Source organism: Ictidomys tridecemlineatus, chromosome 8 (assembly GCF_052094955.1).
Source record: "Ictidomys tridecemlineatus isolate mIctTri1 chromosome 8, mIctTri1.hap1, whole genome shotgun sequence".
NCBI lineage: Eukaryota > Metazoa > Chordata > Mammalia > Rodentia > Sciuridae > Ictidomys > Ictidomys tridecemlineatus.
Window position 1 is genome coordinate 112338690 of NC_135484.1, and position 13514 is coordinate 112352203.

General features: G+C 39.8%; 2 protein-coding genes across 3 annotated transcripts in view; both read right to left on the reverse strand.

The window, feature by feature from the left end:
- Positions 1-5817, reverse strand: part of Dnah8 (dynein axonemal heavy chain 8) — a 286935-nt gene extending 281118 nt beyond the window's left edge. For both annotated transcript variants that reach the window (XM_005318733.5, XM_078020075.1), the window contains exons 1-2: positions 5733-5817; positions 1545-1696 (exon numbers count right to left, since the gene is read on the reverse strand). In XM_005318733.5, the coding sequence (XP_005318790.3) occupies positions 1545-1655 (111 nt within the window). In that variant the 5' untranslated portion in view covers positions 1656-1696; positions 5733-5817. The remainder of the gene's footprint in view (positions 1-1544; positions 1697-5732) is intronic.
- On the reverse strand, positions 5129-12913 carry LOC144365779 (dynein axonemal heavy chain 8-like). The gene is made up of 3 exons (XM_078018527.1): positions 12482-12913; positions 12224-12358; positions 5129-5230 (listed from the first exon to the last, which is right to left on the reverse strand). Exons 1-3 carry the CDS (start codon positions 12833-12835, stop codon positions 5129-5131), a joined length of 591 nt encoding a protein of 196 aa, XP_077874653.1. The 5' UTR covers positions 12836-12913.
- Positions 12914-13514: the final 601 nt, after the last annotated feature.

The following is a 13514-nucleotide window of genomic DNA, read 5'->3' on the forward strand; positions in this document are numbered from 1 at the left end:
TCCCAATAACTCTGGAGGCTAAGGCAGGAGAACTAAAAGCTTGAGGCCAGCCTCAGTAATTTAGCAAGGCCCTAAGCAATTTAGTGAGACCCTGTCTCAAATTAAAAAATAAAAAAGGCTGGAGAGATGGCTTAGTGGTAAAGTACCTCTGGATTCAATCCCCAGTACCAAAAAGAGGGAAAAAAAAAAGTCCACAGATAATACGTACATTGTCAGAGCAAATTATTTAGAGATAGGAAGTAAAGAGAAGAACTTGCTAAAAGAGTTTAAGAATTGCTTCTAGAGAGTGGCACAGAGGTTAGTGTTGCACTTCTTCCTTTTTTAAACTAAGTACACATGTGACTGTGATAAAACAAAGACTAAAGTACAAAGGGCTGGGATGTGGCTCAGTAGTTGAGCACTTGCCTAGCGTGAACAAGGCCCTGTGATTGATCCCTGGCACCATAATAATAATAAATTTAAAAGGACAGACGAAACCATGGACAAGTTGAAAAGAGAATTAGCGAAATGGAAGACACACTGAAGAAACTATCACACATAGACACATCACGGTGGAAACACAGGACTTCAAAGACAAAGAGGAAAGCAGGTAGGAAGAAAAAGGAAAGATTACTTATGAAAAATGATAACAAGAACAGTCACGTCAGCCACAAAAGATGCAATAAAATATCTACAGAAAAGAAGCTAAATTAAGATTGCATTTCAGTTACCTTTCCCATTTGTAAAAGGTATTAAAACTATCAGAATAATAAAGAGAACTCATATTTGTTGAGAGTCTATGGTATGGCAGGTGAAGTAATAAGAATTCACATATTATTTGGTTTCATAATAGTCCTTGAGATGGGTATTATTATTCCCAATTTGAAAATGTAGAGAATTGAGTCAGAGAAAGGTTGAGCAACTTGCCAAAGAATGCACCACCAGTCCGTGGTGAAACTTGGAGGCAAATTTGGGTCTAGGTAACCAAAAGTCTTACTTTTCCCATTCTCATGGACTGCCTTGTCAGGACTAGGTTATCAATGCCCAGGCTCGAGGTCAATTCTCTCTTCTTCTGCAACAGTAAAGAGATGAAATATTGGGGCTGGGGTTGTGGCTCAGTGGTAGAGTGCTTGCCTCACATGTGTGAAGCATTGGGTTCAATTCTCAGCACCGCATATAAATAAATGAATAAAATAAAAGGTCCATCAACACTAAAAAATATTTTTAAAAAAAGAGCTGAAATATTGAGTGTCAGGGATGTTAAGTAACTAAAAATTATGTGACACAGAATAAAATGTGATCCCGGTGAACATAAGGGTAGAATTTATTTGTACACCATCTACAAGAAACAGAATTTTCATGCATTTTAAAAACTGACTGAAAGACAAATATAACTACTCTCTATTACAGCTAATTTCTCTGTGTCTTTAAATAGATGAATATATTATTTTCTTGGAACTCGATTCAGACCAACATATAGAAAAGGACAGCAAAATAAAGCAAAATGTGATACGAAAATACAGCAGTGTTTAACTATATTTTTGGGGAAAAAAATTCAAACCTACCTCATGGATATTTTTACTATTTATAGCCACGTCATTATTACAGCGAACAAAAAACAAACACAGTCCTTTTAGACTGTCTGGGGCGGAGCTGTCTATATACAATCTCATCATTTTTGACCCTTTGGTTATTCCAGGAATAGTTCGACCACATTCTGAAAACAAAAGTCAAGAACTTAGCAAAGATCACATAATGGATCAAGTGTAGTAACATCCTGAGACTCTTAATACCATTGTTTAACTCTGTTGTAAGAAATTTCCAATTTTTTTTGTCTTATCAAAAGATGTCAATAATTGCATTCTTTTTTTTTTTAATAATTGCATTCTTAAATTACAGTCTTTTCTGGTGCCTTTTCCTGAACTCCACACTAATACTCCTTTTGGTCTGGCCTCAGGGCCTTTACACACACTCTTCCCCTCCCACCCTGAGTACTTTGCCTATCAAACTGCTATTCATCTTTAAGATCTCATCTGAAATGCCACCATCTCAGGGAGCCTTTACTGACTCTCTGAGGAAGGTCCAGTACCTACCTCTACTAAATACACTCATGGAAACCAACTTATATTAAATCCTTTCTTCAATTGATTTCAACAAAAATTAAACATTTAATTATAATTCTTTAATTTAAAAAATCATGGGGCTGGGGATGTGGCTCAAGCAGTAGCGCGCCTGTCTAGCATGCGCGCAGCCCGGGTTCGATCCTCAGCACCACATACAAACAAAGATGTTGTGTCTGCTGAAAACTAGAAAATAAATATTTATAAAAAATTCTCTCTCTCTCTCTCTCTCTCTCTCTCTCTCTCTCTCTCTCTCTCTCTCTCTCCCCCTCTCTCACTCTCTCTTAAAAAAAATAAAATAAAATAAAAAATAAAATAAATTAAAACGTAAAAATTCTGACAGATGACTGATGACTATTAATTTGTAAAAACATTTACAAAATTTATAAAACATTTTACAAAATTTGCAAAACTAATATTTACAAAATAACCATTTTTAAGTGGGATTTTTTTAAAAATGCAAAATATCCATGACAAAACCACAAAAGTGTTTTAACTGCTCAGTTTCTTCCTTTGGGTTTGGGGTGGCTGTCCCTCTGCTCTCTAGAGGACACCAGTCCCAGTCCCCTACAGATTTAGGAATGTGAAAATCCCAGACTAATGCTATGCATGCAAGAATGTAAACCTTCAAATAAGACCCACAAAGCAAAAATGAGATTTGAGAGATATTAATCTGGTGAGGAATTCTAAAGAAATTGCCCTGAGATCCATGGAAATGTTCTATTCCTATCCTTGCCAAGGCCTAACTGTAGTTCAACTAGATCTAAATTATGTGAACCGAAATTCTGGTCTTCCTTGAATAGGCCAAAGTCAATTTCTGTTACTTGCAGAGGCCAAAGGACATACCATATGCCTGTAGCAACCTAACAGCCAAATGCCCATTCACAGAGATTGCACCTCCCCTTTTATTCCTCCTCTTTTTCCTTGCTGAGAGAGCGTATTTTCTCCTGTTCAGCAATGTGTGCATTCCCAGGGAGAAAACTACTTTCCTAGTTCCCTAGTCCCTTGAGTAGCTATGTGACATAGTTTCTAGCTGATAAGACAAGCTTGATCTTTCCTGAAAAGGTGGATGGATGGGACCACCAAGAGGGGAATGATTTCTAAAACTCACAGTACGGCAGTAATGAAATACTGTATATAGTTTGTTCAAATGAGGGAAATAAGTAATGACTTGGAGAATGTCTAGGGTACACCAGCAAGTGCAAAAATCCAGTCAAGGATAAAATGTAAAAAACAAATAAAATGTGTTGCTGTGATCCATTTTTAAATTATAATAAGCATTTGTATGTTAACAAATGCATATAAGATATGTAGTGAAATATTTAAAAAACTGATAAATAATTACTTGTATAAGTAATGAAAATAATAATTAAAAATATGTCTACCTTGATCTTGCAATTTTCCCTGTGAGGTTTCTTCCTAGAATGTCTTTCTTGTCCACATAGATTTAGCTTCAATGAATGTTCATTGAGGCATCATTTAAAGGAGCAAAATTTGTAAATAACTAAATTGTAATAGGAGATCAGTTTTGAAAATTATAGCAACATCAGCTTCATGAAATGAAATCATTAAAAATTTAATTGTAGAAATGTATTTATTGGCACAGAGAAGATAAAATTATCAAATTTTAAAAGCCACTCTAGAACAATACATAGAGTTGGATCCCATTTTTATAAAATATGGGTATATACCAAAGCAGTTACAGAGGAATATTCATCAAGGAATTAACAGTGTTTTCTCCTACCGAGCAGGACTGTAGGTAGTTTTTATTTTTCTTCTATTTTTAGATATTTTCTTATCTTTCTATAATTTTCAACTATTGTTTTCATTTTTAATGAATTATAAAAATACAGGCCCCCAGGATAAGAACTGTGATAAACAGAGAATCTATAGAGTAGATCTAGACACTAATTGTGAATTTACATTATTCTGTTAGAGAAGCAGGATTTATGGTTGTCCTTTGGTATCTTAGGACCCCCAAGGACACCAAAATCCACAGGTGCTCAAGTCTCTTTTATAAAATAGCATAGTCTTTGCATATAACCTACCTACATTCTCCCATAGACTTTAAATCATCTCTAGATTATGTATAATACCTAATCCAGTGTCAATGCTATGTAAATAGTTGTTACACTGATGATTTAGGGAATAATGACAAGGAAAAAGTCTGTACATGTTTAGTAGAGTTATGATTTTTTAATCCAAAGTGCAGAACACAGACTGGGGCATAGCTCTGTGGTAGAGCATGTGCTTAGGAAACGCAAGGCCCTGGGTTCAATCCCCAGAACCACAAAATAAAACACACCACCACCAAGGTGCACAACCCACAGATTTGGAGGAATGACCGTATGTATATTAAATAATTAGAGGAAATAGTCAAATGCTGTATTTATGATGCAAACTTTAAATGACCCAAAAGTCTGGAGAACAGTGATAGATATGGGTTGGAACACTCTAGGAAGGATATGTAGAAAGAGCATGCATGAGGGGACCTAAAGGAAGATCAGAGACAAGAAAGCTATGTGAGAAAATAGGTAAGTGGAGTGGGAAAGAAGCCTAGAAATGACTCGGGCGTGTACAGAAAGCAATGAAGTCAGTAGCTTAAAGGGAGCACCAAATTCACACCTGCAAGACTAGATCAGACTAGACAAGTACTGTGCACCCAGATTATAGTGGGCTTTGGACAATGGGGGATTTAGACCCACGCCAATAAAAGCAGGTAAAAAATATTTACTTGGCAGGAATCTGTAATGTGAATTTGTGAATCTCAGAGAGAAAATATGATAAGAGATATAATCAATTTTCAATCTAGATTATTAGAACAGGCATAAAATAGTGGTCTAGGCTAAGGCAAGCAGAGGAGGAAAATGATAAAGAAATAATAGGAGGGACACATTGAAGGTAAATCCACAGTCCTTAGAAGATAAGTAGTCCAAAAGGACGGCCCACACACCTACTCATTAAAACAAAGGTTTAATAAGCTGGTTGCATGTTAATGATTTTAGGTATAAAGTGAACAGTGGGGAAAACTAGATATCCCCCGCTGCCAGCTGTGCCAGCATAAGACACTGAGGCAGGACCACGGGGGCAGCCACTGGGCTCTGGGTGGCTTCATGGTCATTTCTAGTCACCTGAAAACGTGAACAATATGGCTACACCTGTTCCAGGAAAACGCAATTAAGTTCCAGTGAAAATGTGTGTTCCCGGATTGAGGGCCATGATTTCTATAAGGAGATTTCTCCTTACATCATTATAGCAATGTCTGAAATATGAATTGGCGGTGAAATTGTACTGTTCTTTTTTTTATTTTTTTTTTTTTTTGAGGAGAGAGAGAGAGAGAGAGAGAATTCTTAATATTTATTTTTTAGTTCTCGGTGGACACAACATCTTTGTTGGTATGTGGTGCTGTGGATCGAACCCAGGCCACATGCATGCCAGGCGAGCGCGCTAACCGCTTGAGCCACATCCCCAGCCCCATGTACTATTCTTAAGACACGCTTTTTTTTAACATCAGCTTCTAGTAAAAATAATATATAAAATAGAAGATTGTGTGGGTAGAAGAGAAAAAACATTCTATATTTTTAACACTCACTAACTAATCACTAGCACAGTACCCTCATAAAACATGCTTACCAAGGCCAGGTGCATCTCCTTCCTGGTACAAAAATTTCAATGTCTTACAACCACCTTTCTCAAAAAAATGAGTAAATGGTTCCAGCTGTTAAATAAAAGAAACAAATGATGATCAATAAATTACTAGGGGATTACAATAAAATGAAGCAACCTCTGTGGGAAGCATTGCACATATCTTAATCACATCATTTTGTAAAGAAGAAAAATAAGGCTCAAAGATTCTATTGAAAGGACAAGAGGAAGGTGCCTCAGAGGCAAGATTAAAATAAAAACCAATTTACCTCCAACACTGCAACGGAACATACGATGTATTCCCTACTCTACCTTCCCCCCATTCCTTTCCTTTTCTTTCCTTTCCAAGACAGGGTCTCACTATGACAGCCAGGCTGGCCCCAAAACTCCTGAGTTCAGCAATCCTCCTGCCTCAGTCTCCTGAGTACCTAGGACTACCACCTATTTTTTTCTTTTATTTCTATTTAGTTTGGTGAATTCAATTTCTGAACCTACATTAGATATCTACCTATACCATTCTGGCCAGCCACTTATTTGACCCTGCCTCATAGAATGTCATAGAAGTTGATAATTAAGTCCAAATGGAGGTAAATATAAGAAACTATTATTAAGAGAAGTTATTTTTAAAAGTTGACATAGAAAATAGAAAACTCACCTATTAACTGTTTCATTTGACCAGTTATTTAATCAATTATATTTTTAACAATTGTAATTTGATTCATATAATAGACAAACCAATATAAAAATCAAATAATTACAATAAGATTCTTTCATATTTATGAGCACAAAGGTTTTATCTTTTGAGGAATCAGTATAGTATCTTAGCAAGTAGAGAACTAGATAGGTCACATAAGCTTTTATATCATATGAAACATACAAAGTTAGGATACCCCCTTCACTCAGTCCCACTGATCATAAAGAAGTCTCTCTCTTGGGCAGAGAGTTTTTCCTTCATTTACTGACCAGTTGGGGTAAAGTATCTCGGGTTTAGCAAAGCCACTCCCCTTGGGATGATGGTTTTCAAACATCTGCATGTGTCAGAAAATCATATAGAGGGATTTTTAAAAGCACATAAAAGTCTGGGCATGAGAGTTGGCATATCTAACACATTCCAGGTCTTGCTGATACTGCTAGTCCTGGGACCACATTTGAACACCTCTACCCTAAGAGATGAAATAGAGCCACAGAGAAGTGCATAACTCTGGCCCCTAATTTTCTGCTCTTCCATCTCTTGCATGAACTTAAACCTAATTACAACCTACAAGATACAAAAGCTGGAAGTACAGCTTTTCTTGCTGACCCTTTAGCTTTGAAGCATAAAAATTCTCAAAAGTAGTGCATGTGCCAGGCATGGTGGGGCACACCTGTAATCCCAGCAACTCGGGAGGCTGAGACAGGAAGATTGCAAATTCAAGGTCAGTCTCAGCAGTTTCACAAGGCCCTTAAGGAACTTAGTGAGACCCTGTTTCAAAATAAAAATTAAAAGGGCTGGGGGATGGGGGCTGGCTTTACAGCTCAGTGTTAGAGGGCTTGCCTAGCACGTGTGAGGCACTGGGTTCGATCCTCAGCACCATAAAATTAAATGAATAAAATAAAGGTCCATCAACAACTAAAATAGATAAATATATAAATTTATTTTTTTTAAAAGACAAGTGTCTAAAGTTAAAAAAAAAAAAAAAAGGACTAGGGATGCTCAGTGGTAAAGCATCCCAGGGTTCAATCTCACGTACAAAAAAAAAACAGTAGTGCACATGACCATGATAAAAAGACATCAGAATACCAAATGCAATGAATCATTGCTTTTTAGACACACTGTTACTTATAAGACTAGCAAAATCAATGTTATTGTAGGTCAAAATCATGACTGCAAATTTAAAATCCATTTATATTAGCTAGGTGTGGTGGTGCATGCCTACAGTCCCAGCTACTCCAGAGGCTAGCAGGAGGATTGCTTATGCCTATGAAATAGAGATTAGCCTGGGAAATTCCCCATCTCAAGAAAAATAAAATGCACTTGTATTTCATAATATTTTGCCAACAGTTTGTCTGATCCACACTACAATTTTGAACTATAGGAAAGGTGGGATTATTACACCCTCTTATAGAAAAGTAAAACTAAAATGATTTTAAGTGATGGTCTCAATGACATTCAATCACAGTACTAAGCCTGAGAGACTGGACCCCAGCCTTTGGTCACCAGATCTGCACTCCTTACCTGTCATGCAGAAGCAAGGTTCATGGATCCAGCAGGTGAAAGAAGGCATGGTGGGAATATTGATCATCCTTTATTCAGAGGATAGCCCCTAGCCAGCCCCATGAGCCATTTCTATAGGCCTTTTTATATATACAGGCCAAACAAAGGAAACACACTGCCAACTGGTTACATAAGTGGGCACATGCTCACAAGCAAATGTTTCTGATCTTGAGTACATACACTGAATCAGAGTGTTTCTAACCTTGACTACACACTGACCATAACATAGCCAATTCGTGGTCTAGGTCACACACTAAAAGCACCACATAGCCTCCTGGAAGCCCTGGCAAGGGAGCCTAACTATAGCTATTTTGGGCCTGCCCCAACACTACCACTACCATTTTGACTTTGGAAAACACTGCCAAATAAGCTGGGAAATGATTATCTCCAGCAGTACTTAACAAAGGGACCAGTAAAACAGAAAGAGGCAAAAGCAAGAATGTCAATGTCATTGAAACCTCTGTATTGGTCAGGTCCTAGCAAGAAAGGGAGACAGTCAAAAAAGAGTTCTTGAAAAAACTTTAAAATATGGAGGCCCCAACTAGAGGCCAGATCAGGGTAACTGACGTACAGCCCTAGCAACAACAGAGGAAAACCATTTCCAACCCGAGACCTGAAAGGAAAGGGAGGAAGGAATGGTGTAACTAAAGATGGCTGAGACCTGAAGGTGTGTGCAGAGGAGCTGTAGTTATGGGGTGAGGAGCGTGGCCAGTGGGGAGTGATCAGGTTTCTCTCCCCTTCTGCCCTCCAGTCTCCTGTTGGAGCCTCTCAGTGGCAAAACCAAGTAAAAGCCAGAGAACAAGGGAGCCCAGTTCAGCCCTCTGAGCCACAGAGCAGGGCAGAGACAAGGGCAGAAAGGATCTGATGGCAAACAGAAGAACCATTACACCCTCCATTAGCTACCTTTTGGGGGTGCCTTTACTGAGCTGCCTTCACCCTGGAGTGTATGTCAGGTTTCACATTAAAGAAATATTTTTCTGCTAGGTGCAGGGCACACACCTGTAATCCCAGCAACTCAGGAGGTTGAGGCAGGAGAATCATGAGTTCAAAGCCAGCCTCAGCAAAAGTGGGGTGCTAAGCAACTCAGTGAGACCCTGTCTCTAAATAAAATATAAAATAGAGCTGGGAATGGCTCAGTGTTCAAGGGCTCCTGAGTTCAATCCCCAATACCAAAAAAAAAAACTTTTCCATATTCCATATACCTAATTTCTTTCTTTATTTCTCTTTTTTCTTTTTCTCTTTTTTTTTTTTTTTTTTTTTTGTATCAGGGATTAAACCCATAGGTGTTGAATCACTGAGCCACATCCCCAGCCTTTTTTATGTTTTTTTAGAGACAGGGCATTGCTAAGTTGCTAAGGCCTCGCTAAATTGCTAAGGCTGGTGTTGAACTTGAGATCCTCCTGCCTGAGCCTGCTGAGCTGCTTGATTACAAGCATGCGCTCATATACCAGGTTTTTTAAACCACACCACACAAAACCATGACACTCCTTGTTCCTTCTTCCATCTTCTTATTCACTTCTTATTCACCTTGATGCCAATTTATCATATGTCCCCACCTCATCCCTTCAACTAAATAAGCACTCGGATGTCAGAGTTTGACTTCTACCCTTGCTTTGCTAACTTCTCTCTACCATGGCTTTGTACACTCACAAACAACTCTTAAGGGAAACACATTTTCTAGCTGGTTCTTCTCTTAATGCCTATATTTCCTTTTCCATGGTCCCAAAGTTCAAGACATAGTCCAGGAATGGCAGATGGAAGGGTTTGCAGGCACATGACATTTCTACTTCCTGACTATCCTCCTACTTAGTGAGAAAGACTTCCTCTAAATAGAGAACACCAGCCCAGAAAGCCAGATGGCAAATATTTAAGGTAGGAGTACCAGCTCTGCAGGTACCTTCCTCCTCCACTTAGATCTGGCAGTTGTCTTCTTTTGAAGGCAATGGCCGGGCCCCAGTATCTCTGCCTACACCATTTGCAGAGCTGCTGGGATTCCGTTGTGGATGTAGCCAAGTGTATGGCCTAGCAATTTTCTGGCTTGATTACCCATCTAGTTTTCTCCCTAAACAGATGCAGAATGGTCCTCAGGACAGGAAGCCTATTGAGAAACACTTTTTCAGAAATCAGTTTCTCCTTCATCTCATTTCCATTATCTCAGGGATGTGTATAAGATTGTTTTGCACTGATCATTTCTACTTAAAGACCAAGCAGACAAAAGAACTAAAATAATCATTAGAGAAGGGGAGCCATTAAAACAAACAAACACAACTTGAGAATAGCAAAGAAAATCCTCTTACTACATTGTGGTATCATCCACAGCCTGGACCAGCTACAGGATGTGTAGTCCCAGTGCAAAATGAAAGGCAGGACCACCTGTTTTAGAATTTAAAGATGGGCGGGCACAGTGGCCCAAGCCTGTAATCCCACTGGCTCATGTGGTTGAGGCAGGGATTTTGAGTTCAAAGCCATCCTCATCAAAAACAAGGCACTAAACAACTCAGTGAGACCTTGTCTCTAAATAAAATGCCAAATGGTCTGGAGATATGGCTCAGTGATTAAGAACCCCTGGGTTCAATGCCTGGTACCAAAAAAAAAAAATTTAAAGATGAGCCAGGCCCCTTGGCACACACCTGTAATTCCAGTGACTCAGGAGGCTAAGGCAGGAGGATCACAATTCAAAGGCTAAGACAGGAGGATCACAATTCAAAGCCAGCATTAGAAACTTAGTGATACCCTAAGTAACTTAGTGAGACCCTGTCTCTAAATAAAATATTAAAAGGGCTGGGGATGTGGCTCAGTGGTTAAGTGGCCCCTGGGTTCAATTCCCCAGTACCAAAAAAAAAAAAAAATCAAAATGGCGGCAAAAGATTGTTAAACCAAGCACAGGGTTCTGTGTGACTACACAGACCACATGCCCATGAAGACAGCCTCGACTACAGTGGCACATTCTAGCAGGGAATTTTGATGATCTAGGAAACCATACTCTGCTTCCAGTTGCTTGCTGTGGCACTTCTTGTGTTATGTACATATCTCCATGGATTCTCTGTCCTTGGTCATTATAGCTTAGAACTATCGATGTCTTTGCATCAATCATATCACCATCTCACTGTTAGAACCACACACTAAGGGAGCAGAAAAATGAAATCCCATTCACACTGTCAGGGGACTGCCAGGAATAAGCTTTCATAAAGGTTCAAGAAGAGATAAAGGACAAACAAGATAGTAGAACACACAGCATCACTAAAGGAAGAAGCTCTTCCAAGCACCATTCCACAAAATCTTGGCTCCACAGGAAGCTAATGAGTTTTGCCCAAGTTTGCTGACCACTGTAAAAATAGAGGATGTGGCCCCTATGTGACAACTCACCATAACCCCACCGCACCTCAACTCTTTCACTAGTGTGCTCAGAGGGACAGTCAGATCACCACAGCCTGTATCTGCTCATCAGTATGACTATTCCCGCCTCCTAGAGTTGAGAAAAGCCCGGTAGTTATATTGAAAATTGAATATGGAGCTAGCAGGATGGAAAGTATGACACAGGTTTATCGTACATTATAATAACTAGGATGACCATATAAATTTATCTTCCACAACTGGGACATTTCTAGGAGTGAAAGGAGGCACTGCTAATAATTATTCCAGGAAACCAGACACCATCCAGACATGGTAACTGATCTGTCATCACGGCATCTTTTCTACTATCTTCATACCATAGGCGCTGTGCCCTAGCTCATTTTTGTAGTTTGTTTTTCTATACAACCGACTTGCATATATAGTTCATATAACTTCACTTATAAAATGCTCTACTGGTGCTTATAATATAGAAAAGTTATATGAAGTCATTCTGAAGTCATTTTGAGTTACAGATTTAACCCAAACCAAGGTAGAATTTTAGCCTCAATTCTGGTTGCTGGCTTCTCTTTTCTTCCTCCACAGCAGCAGGCCTGACTAGAAATATCAAGCAACTGGCTATAATCACATAAAATAAAACTTTCTTCTCTAGTCCATGAAATTCCGACCTAATTTTTCTAAATGTTTTATGGTGCCTGTTGATGCTTCCAGTTTTTTTTTTTAATCAACCGCTTCTCAAGGAGCAACTAGAAAATAATGAAGGCGGAGGTGGCTCAGGGTTGGAGAACCAGCTTAGAATGCGGGAGGCCCTGGGGTTCCATCCCAAGTCCCCAAAATAACAAGGATCCCAATGAATGAGAAGACTTCAACTTACCGACGGGCAGTCCAAAATCAGTTCTTCAACAGTTACTAGGTCCAGGCCAAGTTTTGCTGATAGAATTTCAAATATATATCTGTAGGTCGGATCAATTTTTGATTTTCGGTTTTCCCTGGCATCTCTAAACCTTGCCTAAAGAAGGAAAAAACACTGAATAAAAGCTGTGGTCATCAAGAAGACCCGCCAAAATAATGTCATTTAAAGTAAAAGCATTATCCATGAAAAAAAAAAAAAACAATCTTCTTGGAAGCCCACCTGCTTCTCCTTCAGCGTCTCCTGCAGGTTGGGAATGCCGCTCATACTTCGCCGGTACTTGGACGAGCGCCGGGAAGACTGGGAGAGCGCCTCGGAAATGCCCGACTGGGCGGGTCGCGGGGCAGCCCGGGGCCGGACCCGCGGCTGCTGGTCCTCCTCATCCTCTTCGTCGGAAGGAATGAGGTCGCGATAGTCGCTCACCTCGCTCACCGAGGGGGCGGGGTCAAAGTCATCTTCGGGATTCGCCTCCGTCGGAGGGGGCGGGGCCTCATCTCCCGAGGGCGGGGCCGTGCCCTCTGAAGAAGGGGCGCCCGGCTCTCCCACGGGGAAGCTACCTTCTTCTTCACTGCTCATGGTGTCTGTCCTGGCCTCCAGCCGAATATCTAGAATCAGAAAACGTTTTCATCTAAAATTGTACCATAAATTGAGTGGCCTGTGTTTTTATCACTCCTCTTGAAGCTAGCTAACTGGCAAGATCATCTGTTCTTCCCCCAACCACATGATCAGAGAAGCTAAGAATTCGGGGCTAGAGAGGTGATTTTCTTTCTTAAAAAGGGAACTGTGTGTGAGCGAGAACGCGCATGCGCATACACACACACACACACACACACACACACACACACACACACCCCGCTTTTTCAAGTTGTACTTCTACTGATTATGATATAACCATAGGAAACTGTCCCTTTGCACATATCTCATCCCTGTGATGGTAACCACCCCAACTGATGGGAAGGCAACTATCTGTCCTTGGGTGTCTTAAAGCTGGAAAAAAAAAAAAAAAACCTGAAAGCTGCTTCATCAAAGGACAATGCCAACATACTAACCAGGCAAGAGACCAAGCAAAGAATTACAGGGACTTGAAATGTGACTTGCTTCAAGAAACTCGGTGACATAATACAGTTCCTCAGACAGACACCCAACTGTCCAGCCACCGCATTTATAGAAGCATAACCAAAACTCAAAAACATAAAACATCCTCTTAGCACTCAGAATCCCAAGTCCAAACACAAAGTTCATGGTGAAAGGTGAT